Source organism: Stegodyphus dumicola, chromosome 7 (genome assembly GCF_044657685.1).
Source record: "Stegodyphus dumicola isolate Sdum_Otavi_A_Nest chromosome 7, ASM4465768v1".
In the NCBI taxonomy this organism is placed as follows: Eukaryota; Metazoa; Arthropoda; class Arachnida; order Araneae; family Eresidae; genus Stegodyphus; species Stegodyphus dumicola.
Window position 1 is genome coordinate 73,098,621 of NC_140774.1, and position 16,232 is coordinate 73,114,852.

At 31.9% G+C, this 16,232-nt stretch overlaps 1 protein-coding gene across 4 annotated transcripts in view; it reads right to left on the reverse strand.

Annotated features, from left to right (window-relative positions):
• Nucleotides 1–16,232, reverse strand: part of LOC118189638 (potassium channel subfamily T member 1-like) — a 567,007-nt gene that overhangs the window by 319,479 nt on the left and 231,296 nt on the right. For all 4 annotated transcript variants that reach the window (XM_085820454.1, XM_085820457.1, XM_085820455.1 and 1 more), the window contains one exon: nt 2,559–2,638. In XM_085820454.1, coding sequence (XP_085676580.1) covers nt 2,559–2,638 — 80 coding nt within the window. The remainder of the gene's footprint in view (nt 1–2,558; nt 2,639–16,232) is intronic.

Here is a 16,232-nt window from a genome sequence, read left to right on the forward strand (position 1 = left end):
TTTTGAAGTATCAAATTGTTCGGTGTATGAGGCAGCTATCACACATCCGTTTGTTTCGGAAAAACAACTGTTTTGAAAAAATTTTCTGCTTTGTGACAACAGCCAATTGCCACAGATCGCTTTGGTGTTAACACAGGGAAAACTGGTTCTCCATTATAAACAAGCTGATAGCATTCGAAGCTGATGGCTGATTGGTTGAAAACGAACAACTTGCAATTTTTTCCGAAAGGAACGAAAAAATCACGCGTATTTCTTTCAGTAGTAAACCATGTAGAAAAACTGTCCGAAACAGTTATCTGTGTAAAACAAATTCTTGTGTGATATAGGCCTTTCAGACACACTACTTCTTTAAAACTTTGACCTCTCGAAACTGCGTGCGCCTTATACAACGGCGGCCGGCGTTGCGACGAACGAAATCAAGGTGAAAGATTGTCTACGACGCTTAGAAGGCGCGAGTGATAACCGTTAGAATGTCAAGGCTTCAAGTCACTTGTTCTTTTAGAAAACCGATATGTCTGAAATTCTATTTGACACTCACATTTTCTTTTCCACCCATTCATTAACGAATAACGTTGTGTGAAAGTTTCAAATGATATTTTTTCTAGTTCATAACAAAGAAGTTTTCTCCTGAGTGTATTTCATATTTAGGTAAAGTCACTTTAAGCTAAAGATAAGGAAACGCAAAAGAATCCTTTCAGAACAAGATTGTCTCCAATAAACATTAACTGATACAATACATTTGGAGAAACTGCATCTTAGGCTGTTGTGTGACTTAGGAAGTACATAGATGAGATTCTGCTGACGAGGCGAGTTCTGACATTGATGACGAGTTATATATTGAAGAAACGTTGGTTTCAATTTCCTAAAGTAATGATGTTCTCTTATTAAATTGTAATACAGCAGGCTAATAAAGACCAGTCCGTCAATGAAACAATTCTTTATTTTTTAACTTTTCGACTCCCAAAATATAGGTGCATCTTATACATGAGACTATCATCTTATACAAGGGAAAATAAGGTATGGAGTTTCCTCTTGTTGTCGGTTTTGTTTTATTATAGCGATACTTCAGTTCTGAACATTTGTTTTTCGGTAGATGAGCTGGGACCACAGCACATCCGGTTATTTGTAAAATCACTTTATATAAATTGCTTTTTAAAAACACATTTACATTTACTACAATGCAAGTAAAAGAATTTTTATTTTGTTTATATAAGGTAATTTATTTCAACAAAGTTAATGTAATTAAAACCATTTTTATTTCCGTAAAATAAAAAGTTACAAATACATTTCATTTTGAAAAAAAACTGAAAAGTAAATCTGCTTTTGTTTCTCAAAGACGCAATCTTTTAATACTTCAACTAAAATAATAAAACGAAATAAATTAATTTTCATTTTCCTCAATAAAGAACTAAATAAACACTATTGTTATCTTTATTACGTTAAAATTTTAAAAACGTTACACTTTTATTAATTTAGAAGTCAAACATATTTTCAGAGGACTAGTTTCGATGGTTTTACCGAACCATCATACCCAGCTGCCAAAGCGCAAATGAACGAGATTAGATATATAGTGATTAGATATCAAAATATAAGATAAGAATGGCTAGACAGGAGTTAAGCTACGGGCGCTGTCTATTGATGAAACGAGAAAGAAAACATAATTTCTTTAAAGGCTGAAAGCAAAGATGGATTGGAATTAGGGTCGTTAACTAGAACAGAAAGATTATCTTAATATGGAATGCCTGTAGAAATGGAAGATGTTTTTTGAATAATTTTGGATGCAGAAAAATTGAAAGTATGATTTTGGGACCAACAATGCTGGGAAACAGAGGACCTAAACGTTTCCTTTTTCCTAAAATGTGCCTCATGCTCTTTAAAGCAAAGTTTTAAGACACTCTTAGTTTGACCAATCACACTCGCAAGGAATCCTGTAAATACCCCAGAAATTCATACGCGGAATGGGTCCTTAAGTATGGAACTCGGAATTTTATGGATAGGAGAATAAACGACCCAAAAGTTAAATTTTTGTAAAATACGTGCAATTTCATAGCTAACTGGTGGAAAGCTAGGAATGACAACAGAATACTTGTTCGGCGTGTTATTTTATCTTAATCTTCATTACACTTTTCTTAAACAACACGCACAACACACATTAATATACACATCTTCTTATATTTACTACATTATATGCGTTATTTATAATTTTTATTATGTTATTATATCCAAGAATAAATTAAAGGTATGTACATAAATTGAAAATTAATGTTTTTCTGTTTCGGTCGAAAGAAAGAAGAGCAAACCAAATGATTAAAAATTCTCAGGTATCTACATATTTTGTCACTTTACTAAAAATACTTTTTTAGTATTTACTGCACCACCACAACAAATTTCTTATGTTACTTCAATTTTACCTTGGGCAGGCAAATGTTTCAACTTCTCATCATTGGATCATCGGAAATCATTGGGAACTAGTGTGCTAATTACTGATGTGAGTTTGTACACATATTTAGGTTGCTACTATCAGTTTATCGATAAGGATAGAAACATAAAAAACTCACTTGAACTTTGATTTTTGAAGAAATATAACTGCAACCTCTCTTTGACATTATTCTCATTGACATAGAATTCCACTCGAACTCTGAAATATAAAAAAGTCGCATTAGTAAATTTTCATGACATAAGAAATGAAAAATATAAAAAAATATATTTCTAAAAATAAATAAAATATTCTTTGAATACTATAGCTTTGCTGCTTGTTTTCCAAACATGTTATATATTTTCAATGAAAAAGATAAAACGAACATCATAGAAATGTTATATTAAGTTAACTGTTCACAATGAGTAATACAAAAGTCAATCAAAAACTAGATAAATTTTAAGAATATATATTTTTTCAGTGAAAGGGACGCTGCAATTAAATAAAACTATGAAAATGAAACACTGAAAATTTCATTCTTTATATTCCTACAAATTTCAGTGTATTTTTTATGCAAAGCATAATGTACCAGCAATGATTCTCAGTTTTTCTAGCATCATGCAAACTCTTTCACTTCTGCTAGACGATCATCCCCCCTCCTTTCTAAAATTCAAAAGTACATATACATCTACTTAAATTTAAATTATTTAAAATTTTTTAAATAAATTATACAAGAAAAAGTATAGAAAATGTTGATAAATGCCCAAAACTTTTAAAAGAACTTTTAATATTTGTAAAATAAACTAATACTTAATAGGTTATAATGTATTTCTCACGCCTTCTTAACATGCCTTCGTAGTGTAGTTGTCAGCACACTCGGCGTGTATTTGAGAAAACCGTGGTTCGAGTCTCGGGGAGGGCATTGCTCATTTTTCATGTCTCCTGCTTCGAAATAACTTAATGACTCTACAGTGGGGCTCGAACTAGAAAGGATGGTGGATAATGATACTCTACCACCAGGATTTGGCGATTGGTCCCCTAATTCCCGAATCGTTCTTTAAAAGGGGGAGTATATAAGGTAATTTTCTCACCTTCTTAGCATGCCTTCGTGTTGTAGTGGTCAGACCACTAGGCGCGTATTCGAGAGATCCGTATTTTGAACCTCGGCGAGGGCAATGCTCATTTTTCGTGACTTCTGCTTCGAAATAACCTAATGAACTAAAAGGCAAACAAAAGATTGACAGAATTACCCTTGAAACTATGAAATTCCCCCCCCCCCGAGGATATTGAGAACCCCTGTGTTAGACAGAAACTCTGTACGCTCAGATGCCCAACATATGGCATTAGGAATGCTTTTTGCACATTAAGCTAATGACATGAAATTTAATTAATACCGTAATTTAGTTTAATATTAAATTCGTATTTGTAAAATTTAAGTTTAATTTAAGAATTCAAATCATCATTATAAATTAGGAAGCCTGTTGTAACAATGCAACACCAAAACAAAAACTGTATTAAGGAAAATCCTGGGAATTTGAAATTATCCTAGCACATCACAAAGGATGCCAATTGTAGTAAAATCGTTGAACACTGATAGTTCGACATGGGTTCGATTTCATGCGAAAGGACTGATGTATGGGCATTTTCATAGTTTTCCTCATGCGTAATATAGAGATAAGGCAGATTCCCTCAGAAAATACATCTACAAAAGCATCCCTCTTCTTAGGTTTGCTTTGCCAATAACCAAATCAACTAAATTAATTATATAAAAAAACTATTGTCTTTGTAACCATTTTCATTTTAAAAATAGCTTTTTTAAAATCATTAATTAACTGGAAGTATCGCAGAAATCTTAATAGTATTTCTGCTTTGAAATCTTATAAATGTAAATTTTCTTTCAAAATTACAATCAGGCTTTATATAAATTTAGATGTTAACAACTCACATGAAATTATGTGCAGGTAAATAATTTGATTTTAAAGCTTGATATAGCTTCATTTAATGCTTCACTTATGCGACTGCAAATTGTAGTAAAAATAAATCAAGAAATAAAAATATTGAGAAGTATAAGTAACATTAAAAAACTGCATTGTTTCGAAAAATAAGTATAAAATTATCATCATTAACCAAACAACTATTAGTATTTCTTATTTTTCCCATCATGCTAAGCGAATTCTAGATATTTCTAATATCGTATTTTATTGAAATCGATTACTTTTGGCCAAAGTACAGAAAACTTCTATCTGCAATCCGGAATCTCCGGCTTCATAAATAAAGCTACTCTAAGTATTGGAAGCTTTCCAAATTTGAATGCTTTGAATTGCTATATCAATAGTTAGAAAATTCAGGTAAATTTTAACTTTAAAAATATGTTCGTAGCTAAGGTATATTTAGGTATATTTTTATCTAATATACCTAATAGATTTAGGTATATTTTTTATCACATTTAAATGTGATAAAAATATACCTAAATCTAATAACTTCCCATATTCATATCTAAAATGAAATAATAACCTAACAAACAACATACATGACAGCACTATTTAAGAAAAACATGAACTGGTAGTGTTTGAAATTACAAATAGCAGAAGGAAGGCAACAGAACTAAAATTTCCAATTAATAAAAAAATATTTGTGTTTTTTAAATAGTAAGCAATTAAAAGTGCAATAATTATGGATTGCAGTATTTACTAGTAATGCTGATGATCCTTAACACCATTTCTTTCGATGATATGTTAATGTATTTATTTATTTTTAGTTTCTACATTTTAGAATAGTGGTAGATTACAATGATTATTTCATGCACTTTTTATAATCAATAACTTTCCTTTTTGTTACTGTACAAAAATAATTGAAATAATATAGTATACGATAGTAAGCTAAGTACGTTAAAGTAAGCTCTTCGTTAAATAGCACACGATGAAATTTTTGTTTCTATTTATTATGAATTTCTTTGTTATCACAAGCACATAAAAAGTAAACGAAGAAAATAGAATATACTTATATTTAATACAAAATAAAACCTGATTTCCAACATTCATTTATTGAGATAATCTAATAAACATACATAACGGCAATATTTAAAAAAACGCGAATTACACAGTGTTTGAAAGAATAGATTCCAAACGAAAAGTAAAACTGCAATTTGCAATCAATAAAAATATTTAGTGTTTTTTAATATTACACAATTAAATATCACATAATTATAGATTACAATATTTCATAGAAATGGTAATGTTTCCTTAACACTAGTTTTTCGATCATACATTTCATACACTGTTTAAAATCATTAATCTTTTCTCCATACTGTACAAAAGAAAATATACTCTAGAATGTGCATTATTATTATATGAATTAATTCTGAAAGCTAACTTTTTAATATGTCCACAATAATCGATTAATATGAATGATATCCAATATAGCACTTATAACGTTATAACCGAAGCACAAAGCTAGTACGTTTATATTATTGCACTGCTGGAACCGCAGCGATTGTAGACAAACACTATTTCCACAGAGACACTATTTCACGAACACTATATTCCACAGACCACATTAGACCACACAGACACTATTTCACGAACACCAGATTCACGATGGCAGATATTCACACACAAAATAAGCAGAAATTCAGCATTCTGACGATAATTTCACTCACTGAAGGCAGTTGAAGTAAATAGATACAGAACAATGAGAAGATTCACAATGCGTTCTTTGATTCACAGTGCATTACGTTTGCTTTTAATATAAGCAATATTATTTATATCAGCCATTGCTTGATTCAATTTCCAACGCTGAGTCTTTTCAAACGCCTTATAGATGGCATCTTTACCCAATGACTTGAAAGAACTGCTAGAATCTGAATTAATTGCGCACAGGGATAAATAGAAAGGGCTACCTCATTTCTTTGTTCGATTCCTCGTCGACGCGAGCCTAATGGGGAAAATTAACAGGCAGTAATCTGACGTCACTGTGATGCCACCTGTTATGATTTCCCGCGTTTAAAACTGTAGTTTCATTCAGCTGCGAGACGATTTTCTAGAGGTTACATATCCCAAATTAAATTTAATCATATATATATCCGTGTTCTAATAATGTATATATTTAAAATAATTTATATATATGTAATTTTAGTCAGTTTTTATTTTAAATTCTATATTGTAAAGTACCATTTACGTAATATGGCATTTTGCGCTGTAGTAACTTGCCGTAGCACTTACAGAAGTACGAAAGGGTGAGATATTTTATTTCATGGGACCAAAGGATCCAAATGAACTTTTGCTTTTGACGAAAGAATGGATACACAAATGTCAAAGAGAAGATTCTATTAATGCGAAGAGCGGAAAAATCTGCAGCTAACATTTTCTATGCAGTGTTTATGAAGATGATATGAAAAATCGCTTGTTTGGATAGCCACAAAAAGAAACTGTTGAAATGGAAAGCTGTGCCGAAAGTAAATTATGATGACAATAATAAATCGAAATTGATGATGACAATAATAAATCGAAATTGATGATGACAATAGTAAATCAAATTTTAATGATTTTGAAATAAAACTCACAAATGAAAATATAGATATTCCTGAATGCCCTAAGTTTAAGGATAAACAAGAATGCATTGATAATTTGAAGAACAAAATAATATCCTCAGAAAATTATATTAAAGTATTGAAAAAATAGAGAAAAGAAAAATTTTAGAATGTTTGTTCAGTGGCAACGAAGGTGGACGACATCTAGACAGAAACTGGTATCAGAAATTAAAATCTCAAATAGCGAAATTTTTTTTTTTTTTTGTGGGGGAGGAAGCACAAATCGGAGAATTTGAAAAAATGTCTAAAGCCTATTTTTATAAAGACGCAGATTAATGTATTACTGAAAAAGAAGGAAAAAATCAGGTGGACTAGTTAAGATATTTCACGTTGCATTGTCATAAGAGCTCTGTCATCTTAAAGCTATGATTTTTGGAAAGAAAAAAAATTAAGAAAAAAACTGGAATATCTTTACCTAGTATTAGCAAATTAAAGAAATGGTGCGCTAAATTTTAGTGTAGTCCAAGAATTCAAAGTGATGTTCTTACTCTAAAGAAGGAAAGAGGCGAATATTTGTATTCTGTAGAAAAAATATGCGTTCTCAGTTTCGACGAAATGCATATAGATTGAAAACTCTGCTATGACTTTCAGCACAGCTGGACCAAGTTCTCGGTTCTTTTCAAAATGTGCAGTTTGTTTTAATCAGAGGTCTCATTTCGCGCTCTGCCTCAAATTACTGAGAAACCACGTTTTAGATAAAGGATTTGTTTTAGAAGATGGAACTGTTTTAAATTTTGTTATTATTAAAGAGGTTTTAAATAGAGATTGAGAAGAAATCAAATTATGTCACAAACTAAAACCGAATTATTTAATAGCCAAGGGAAACGAGAGACAAAAAGTCGCTCCAGAGAAAACATTATTTTCAAAAGGTACCGCAAAAGGTATACTCCACCCCACAGGAAATCAAAAAGCATCTGATTTCTATGAGTTAATCGATAATATCTTCGGTATTATGAATAGTACCAACAAGAATAACAAGTATTTAACAAACTAATTTTGTTAAGTACTTGTTAAAGTTGTTCTTATTGTATCCTTTGTAACTAACTATTGATTAGATTTTGTGCTAAATTAGCATTCTGGATAAAATATAATAGTATAAAACATTAAAGTAATTGGCATAAAAAGACTTGCTTCCTTTACTCACACTTTTGAAAAATTAAATAACTGTATTAGGTACTCTGAGTAAAGCTATTTTGTCAAAATTAAGGTAACAATCTTACATACATTTATTTAATTGTAATATAGATATAAGTATAAATTACAAAATTATTATATTAAATCGGAAGAGAATGATAACAATGTAAAATTTACAATTAGGCAAAAAATCAAATGTAGGTTAGCAGAAATGTTGCCATATATGTCATATATGTTTAAAACTATGTCAATGTAAAATTGTTTTTTTGAGTAAATTTAAATAGCTGCTATTATAGTTATCTTAGAAGCAGTATAAAAATTCTCTCAGTTCACATGCAGATAAAGAAATGATTAGATATAAACGTTCATTAAATAAAAAACCTGCAAATAAAAATTTAAAAAAACCCACGGAACTTTATGTTAAAAGAGTAGCACATTTTATCTATTATTTTAAAATTGAGTAAGTATTATTAAATTTTTTAATGGTTCAGTCTAAAATGCATAAAGCAGTAACATTGTCTCTTCCAAATTATAGCTATCTTTCACACACAGCGCATTTCAAACGCTGGTTCAAAATCGCTAATTTTCAAGCTGTGAACTGCATCTGCGCGCTCAGTGTCATCATGACTACGTCATCACTTCTCACTTTCTGCTTCAGGGGGAAAAGCTGTATGAGCTAGCCCTTCTCTTCTAAGTCCTGAATTGCGCAGTTGTTTGAATTTGGTAGCTAGCCAAAACGCGCAAATCTCGAGATGTTCGTTAAAAAGGCATCCGTTAAATAATGTATGTTTCTCCTTCCGCCATATATATTGGACAGCCGTGAATTCGTCCTTACTTTACTTTCGTCCTTCCTTTAAAATACGAAATAAAGTCATATTTCAGTAATGAAATAGTTGCTAACACGTGATTTGCACTGATTTCGGAAATATGATTTTTTTAGTATATAAAATGCATAACCTACTTTATAGATTAATTTCATTTTTAAATATTTTGCTATAATATTTATAAAATATATTTTAAGAATTAATTATTTTAACAAAATTTTAAACAATTACTTAGCACGTAATTTTAGTACTAATTAAATTTAATAAATCAAAAATATTTATATTAAATTTACATTTCATTACATGAATCTACCTTAGATTAATATACTATTTAGATGAAATAAAGTAATGAAGCATTGCAAAGTAAATCTTATGCGGACTTCAGATTCTTGAAAGGGCAGATTCAGTCTCTTTTCATTCTAAAAATAATACTGATGAACTAAGAAAAAATGCTAAAACAACCACTTCTAGAAGCCGTCATCATGACGTTTCAGCGACGTCGACAAATTGCCAAGATGCAACGGCAAATATTTTGCGTCTTTGCAACGTTGTAAAGACGACGTAAAAGTTACCACGACCACTTTGCAACCTCTCGAACCAGTTTACAACGTCGTGCGCTACTTGGGCTCTTGCTCGAACAGAGAAAAGAATTTATGGCCAGTCAGATTAATGCTACGAAGTACTTGTATTTCTTATTGCTATGGAGGTCTGCTGAGACCTAAATTATGGTATGGTATTATGGTTTTGTTCATAATTTATTACTGAAGTTTCGTTGTTACATTGTAGTTTCGTAATCGAGAGTGATACGTTTCAAGATTTATTGAATTACGTCAAAAATCATCAATATACATAACGCTAAATTTGCGACATAGAAAAATATGGTAAACTGATGAATTACACACAGTAAGACTTTACCCTCTCAACAATAACAATATTATGCATTCCATACTGCATTATATAATTAAAATGCATATTCTATTACTCCCTTTCTACGATACCCATGAAAGCAAAAGAGGCTGATATTTTAAGATCTACCGTAAGTAAATTCCCATACCAATGAAACATTGTTTCTCATATTGAATATCACGCATGATTTCAAATGATAATCGTCATTGTTATAAACGTTTCTATCAAAACACTCCATGAGCAAAAGAACTTCGATCAGAATGGCGGCACACTTACTTTTTCTATGGTCGAAACTGTTATGAGCAGACGGTACTAGGCAGGCAAGAGCTCCTACATTTCACCTAAACACCCACGTTAAGGAGTTTTACCTACTTAAAGTTCAATAGATACGTTTTTCATTCAATAGATATTTTGCGGCCAATGAACTATCCTTGCTTCTGATTTGACAATTTGAGGTAAAGTCGCAAAAAAATTGTGAAAAATTAATTTGTGGCTATGAAAAACGTGTCTGCACTTTTTTCAAGATACTGATGCTTTTATTACTTTAGAGGTAAATACTGTGAATCATCTATAAGAAAGTGATAAGAAAACTAAACAAAAAGTATTACTTAAATAACAAAAATATTATTATATTGAGTTTTCAGTTAAGTAATTTGATTATAAGTTTTATTGGGTTTGGAGAACTTTTACTTTGTTTTACTGATTATTATCTCTAAAACTCTAATAGCAACTAAAATAAAATTCATTCATGCTAGGCACTCTGATTAATTTATTTTATTTTTTGCATAAATGATTTAGTTTAAACGTCTTTCAGCAGTAAACTTTAAAAGGCAAATAGTTTTCCCATGAATTTTAAATGCACAAATCAATGATCGTTATGTGTAACGATCATGAATATAAAATTTTAGTATATAGTTTCTTGTTATGGTTACAAAAAACATTTGCTGAGGCTATATGTTTGTTCTAGTTTACAAGGCACCGTACTTGTAAAAATTGACAGTACAATTTAAATGCCAACATTCAGAAACGAATGATCTATATTCCTTTCTCTCAGATTAAAAAGTTTTAGTCTTTCTTAACATATTCAAGGTAGAGCAAACTATCTTTCACAACACGCTGGTTACTTCACATTTTCCCCAAATGACATAGAACTATGTGTTTAACTTTAGCCACTCATAAAACTTCAAGTTATATTTACCTAATGTTTGCTTAATAGCCTTAAAAAACGTAAAAGCAAAAATGTATTACTTCACAGAGAAAATGGAACACTCCGAAATGCATTAATTATTGAACAAATGTAGAGGGCAGTAATCGAAGAAGAATGTGCAGCTCGTACATTTGAGCGTTTAAGAAGAATGCCATGATGGCGCATTTGGAGGCCATGAAATTGCAACCCTGAAATCTACACTTGACAATATTCTGCGATATACGGTGGCAGGATTCGAAGTTCTGATATCGCAGCAGACTTTCTTTTGGATAACGCAGGTTTACAACCATGTTGTCAATCTTGATTGTCTTTATTGTGACTTATCTCTCTTGCCTGACAGTGACATCAGAACAAGCCCATGAAGTTCATCGTGGCAAGGAGAGCAAGATTACGCCTGTCGTTGGCAAGAGCCTTGAGCACCATACAGGTGACAGGTCGACTTCGCTCAGTTTCGCCCCCACTAAGTGAAGAAGAGCATCCTATGGTGAGGGGTCTGAAAGACTTCCACTTTTCTTCTCCTACCAGCAACCTCTTCATAGGACTTCCGGCTCGCCGCAGATTTAGAGTGCCCCATGTTTCACAGACACTATACATTTACAAACATTTATACCTTCTCCAGGATTCGATCATGAGCCCTTCGATTTAGCAGTAGGCTTTCTAACCACTATACCGTATGGGCGGTTTCTGTGAAGACATGACCGATTCATCATTTGAAAAATCTTTGCGATATGTTCGTCGACTGAGTGCTCTCTGATGTCTTCGCATTGTGGATAAATCGGAACCTTGGTGACTAATTCATGCCCTGTATCATAGGATAGTACTCGAGCATTCAGTGAATGGCAATTATCTCGAATAAACGCTTCTATTTGCCCCAAAATGAAGTCATACTTCTTTTTGTACGCTCAACTACTCTGTATGTTCAATATATCATTAGGTCCAAGTTCGAATCTCGAAGAAGGTATGGATAATTTGTAAATGTGTAGTATCTGTGTAGTATGGGGGCTCTTTAAAACACTCACAAGCCGAAAATGCTCTCGAGAGGTTTGGTAATAGAAGAACACAAGTGGTAGACCCTCATATCCGGCTCCCGATATGTTCATCAAACCTTGGAGGCGGAGCTTCCGAGTTATTGCGGTGGGACTATATCTAAACGAGCAGTGATGTAATTTCAGGCTGCTACGTATTCCTATCTGTACCTATTAATTCAGTAAATAATTGTTTAAAATAACATATCGCTATTTGTGTTTCAAGTTACGCGTCATTTGAAACACGTTTTCATATCACAGCATATTCTTCATGGAGCAGCGCATTCGAGTGCATTTTAAAGACTACATGAAATAACAGTTTGTAGTTTTTAATTAAATGCGCAAATATATAATACATGACGTTTTGTTTGCTTTTACAGTAAACTAAGAAGATGCATGAATATTACTAGTAATAACTCTTTTAATCAAGATAAAATTTTTTAAATTAGAAATGCCAGAGAAGAATATTTTAACGGAAAAAGAGATAGAGAAGCAGAGAAAAACGTCAAACAGGTTCTGACCACAATCCCTTGCCAATATAATTAAATCTGTCAAACAGAATGTGTGGCAAGGAAAAATGCTCCCGAATCTGACGCTTAAACTATACACTGAGAACAAAAGTAAAGTTCTGTTAAGGTTCCATTTTTAATCTCGTAGTTGGTTACATCAGTCCGAAGGGTTAGCGGGTGTTCAGTTCTGAGGGGAAATCACTCGTGTTGGATGTGTTTCAGCCATTTACCTTAGTATTTTACTATGTTAAACCCTGTGGCAATTGTATCGCATTTAGAAACATAAAGAAAGTGTCTCTTTCCCCCTCTTATAATCGCAGATAACTGAAAGCATTAATAGCGAATCAGCAGATTTGATGGTACATCACCTTATACTTTGGAGAATGAGAAATCATTTGTTAATGTAAATAAAATAAAATCCTAAATTTGTTGCATTTCCAGGAGAGTATGATTTCCAAATGTGAGTGGGAGCCTTTTTTGTTTTAAAGTAAGAGACATCAATCAAAAGACCAATTTGTGCTAAAAATCTGTTTTTTATTAATATTTTTAAAAGCCATATTCTATCAAAAACAACTTTTTTTTTCTTGATACGTTGATTAGAAGCGGAAATATACCAGTTTTCTTGACAGATGACAAACCAGAAGTTCTGTCTTCCACACAAGCGGTCAAAATTTAATGAGTAAATTAAAGATGCACTATTTTTTACGTTATCTTTTAATTAAACAATTTTAAGCATTTCAATATGTCTGAAGAATCTGGAAACATATTTCTATTACATATTTTCTCATTTTGTTTGACAACGTAAATAGTTGTTTATATATGTCATGTAACATTAATCTCGAAATTTTATATGCTATTTTTGATTAACTTTTTTATGATTTATGTTGACAGGAACCATGAAAACTCCAAAAGTTCTCTGAAGAATCACTTGAAATTTTGCACGCAGAGTTTGTACATTATTATGCAAGACGTAGAGCAAGATTTAAAAAATTAGCCTTAAAGAATTTAAATTTACATGATTTTTCCTTCAATAGTGTATGTATTTCGTTTTTTAATTTTTTAATGTTGACTAATATATTTGGCCGTATATTAGTAGTAAATCAATATTTTCCATTTATCCTGCTTCACTGTATGCTTATGGTTAGTATATAATAAAATACAATCATCATTTTTTCAATCAATTAGTTTTATGATCATTATTAACCAATCAATCAGTTTTATCATCATTATTTTCTTGTCAGTGATTGTTGATGGCTTTGTTAATTTCGATCCAAAAATTTCAGTTGTTTTGTATAAATTTTACAAAACAATGAGTTTTTATCACTTTTATAGTGATTATATTTACGTGTGAGTGCATTCACTCACACTTAAATATAATCACTATAAATTCACTTAAATATAACAAACATTTTGAAAACTGCCCTTCGAACGAGGTCGGTTAGCTTAGGTCTCAATATCTGTCCCAGTGTTTATTTTTGAGAGAAAAAAGTCCATGCATTTAGAAGTTAGTAAGTTTAAGAAGTTAGATTTTCAGATCTTACTTATTGCTAACATAATGTGTTACACCACCAAAGCAATTGGCTGCTGATATATTGTTTCAATTTCATTAAACGAAGTGGCGGAGTTCTAATTTAGCTCTCCAGTTAGAATTGCGATTTATCTCAAAAACTGAAAAGTAATGGAACCAGGCAACGGAGGGCTTCGGGGCAATTTAAGCATCGACTTTAGCAACTGATAAACATCTTGTAGTACATATCAGATCGTTCACCAACAACTGCACTGGTTAAATAATTAAAACAAAATTCTATATATTTCATATATGCAATGAAGTGTCATCTGTTGATGAGAGATAAAATTAAATTCTACTGACAATATGAATATTAAAATAATGAAAAAGTAATAGGCATAATTTGTTTTACGAAACTACATTTTCTATCATCAGATTCTAGTTTAGTACAACAGTGATTTTTTTTCTATAATCTCACATTTTTAATAAACTTCCCTTCTTAACAGTTTATTTTACTGTTAACAGTCTTAACAATTAATTACTGGAACCTATATAGTTTTTCTTGAAGTAATGGGTCTTTTTTCTCAGTATGTTGCTTATGATTGATCAATGTATGTATGTTTATTATTTGTGCATTTTAATCGCTTTTCCATGAAACTCAAGATGATTCAAGATTTTCAACGGCCTGAAAAATTTTCATGTTAAGAGTGAAAAACGTCTATCATACTAAGCAGCCTGAACTTATCATCCTGGCCTGTTGTACGTCTACGAAGGGGGGAGGAGAGTACAAACACTTCTCTAACGTTTAGTATTTCACGCTTCCTTCACATTCACTTTTAAGTACCAGTAGAATTTCGTCATAGACATTTTACTTTTCGAATTTCAGGGCCTAATTATGAATCAAATCTAAAATTATATGGTTTTCTCTTCATCTCAGAGATGAAAGACTTCTAATTACTCAGCTTAAATAGATCTGCACCCATAGGAGTAAATCTCATAAAATTAGATTTCTTAGTGTAGAACATAACTTACTATTTTAAACCACTAACTGGAAGTTGAAAATGAGGAAACTTGCATTCTTATTTGTACTATCAGTTGTCCTTGTGTTGCAATATGGTGCACATTAGAATAAGTTTGGTTCTCAAAAAGTAGGCTTAGCAGCTTATATTTAGTAAAGACTTTTATGAAGTTTTCTGCGTAAACCAAAAGACTTTTGAAAGCTCAAAAGCTTCGATCATTGCTGCCGCTCTTGGTAGAGAAAATATAAGTTCATTTCCTCCTTCATATCTAGAACTTTTGAAACACTGCAACTATCAATGCATCAGCTATACATAATGAGTAACCAAGGACCCTTATTTAAAAATTGTTCAAATGCACTGGCTTCTGAAAAGTAATAAAATCAACAAAAATGGAAACTTGTTTTGATTAATGCCAAGCTGTACATTAAGAAGCAGACATGTTTATGCATGAATGAAAACGAGTTTTACGTACAAAGAGGAAACCGATGTCTAACTTCCGTAAATTACATGATAATGTCACATTTGGGTCATTAAAAAGAAATATTTCAAGTTAAAAACAAATAAGCAAATCTTTCGTTAATAAGCACCGACTGTGACCATTGTCACAAGACCATCTTTAAATATGTGCAGCTCTGTGTGCGATGTCCCATTGAAATTCCAGCCCACATCATGATGCTCCCACCTCAGAAGGCGGATTATTATATGATGTCCAGAACCACATTCCGTATGCCTCATTCTCTCCAGACCCGTACATGCTTATCATGTGATTCCAAAGCAAATATGGACTCCTCCGTGAACCGGATGTTGCACCAATCTGAGACAGTCCAATTGAGGCGCACAGCCCTTTCATGTGAAGCCATCGGCGCATAGTACTGGTAGATATTGTTTTACCAAGTGACTCTTCAACTATGGTTACAGCAGTGTAAAAGTCGCTCTTTGATTCCACTTCACTGCTTTAGCAATACCGATCTCCAGAAGGGATGGTTGGGTTTAGTCGACCGGCCACAGGTCTCCGGACAACTGCTTGACTTGTTTGAAATTGTTTCCACATTACATAAATTACCAAATAATCATCTCAAAAGAAAATAAATTTAGGA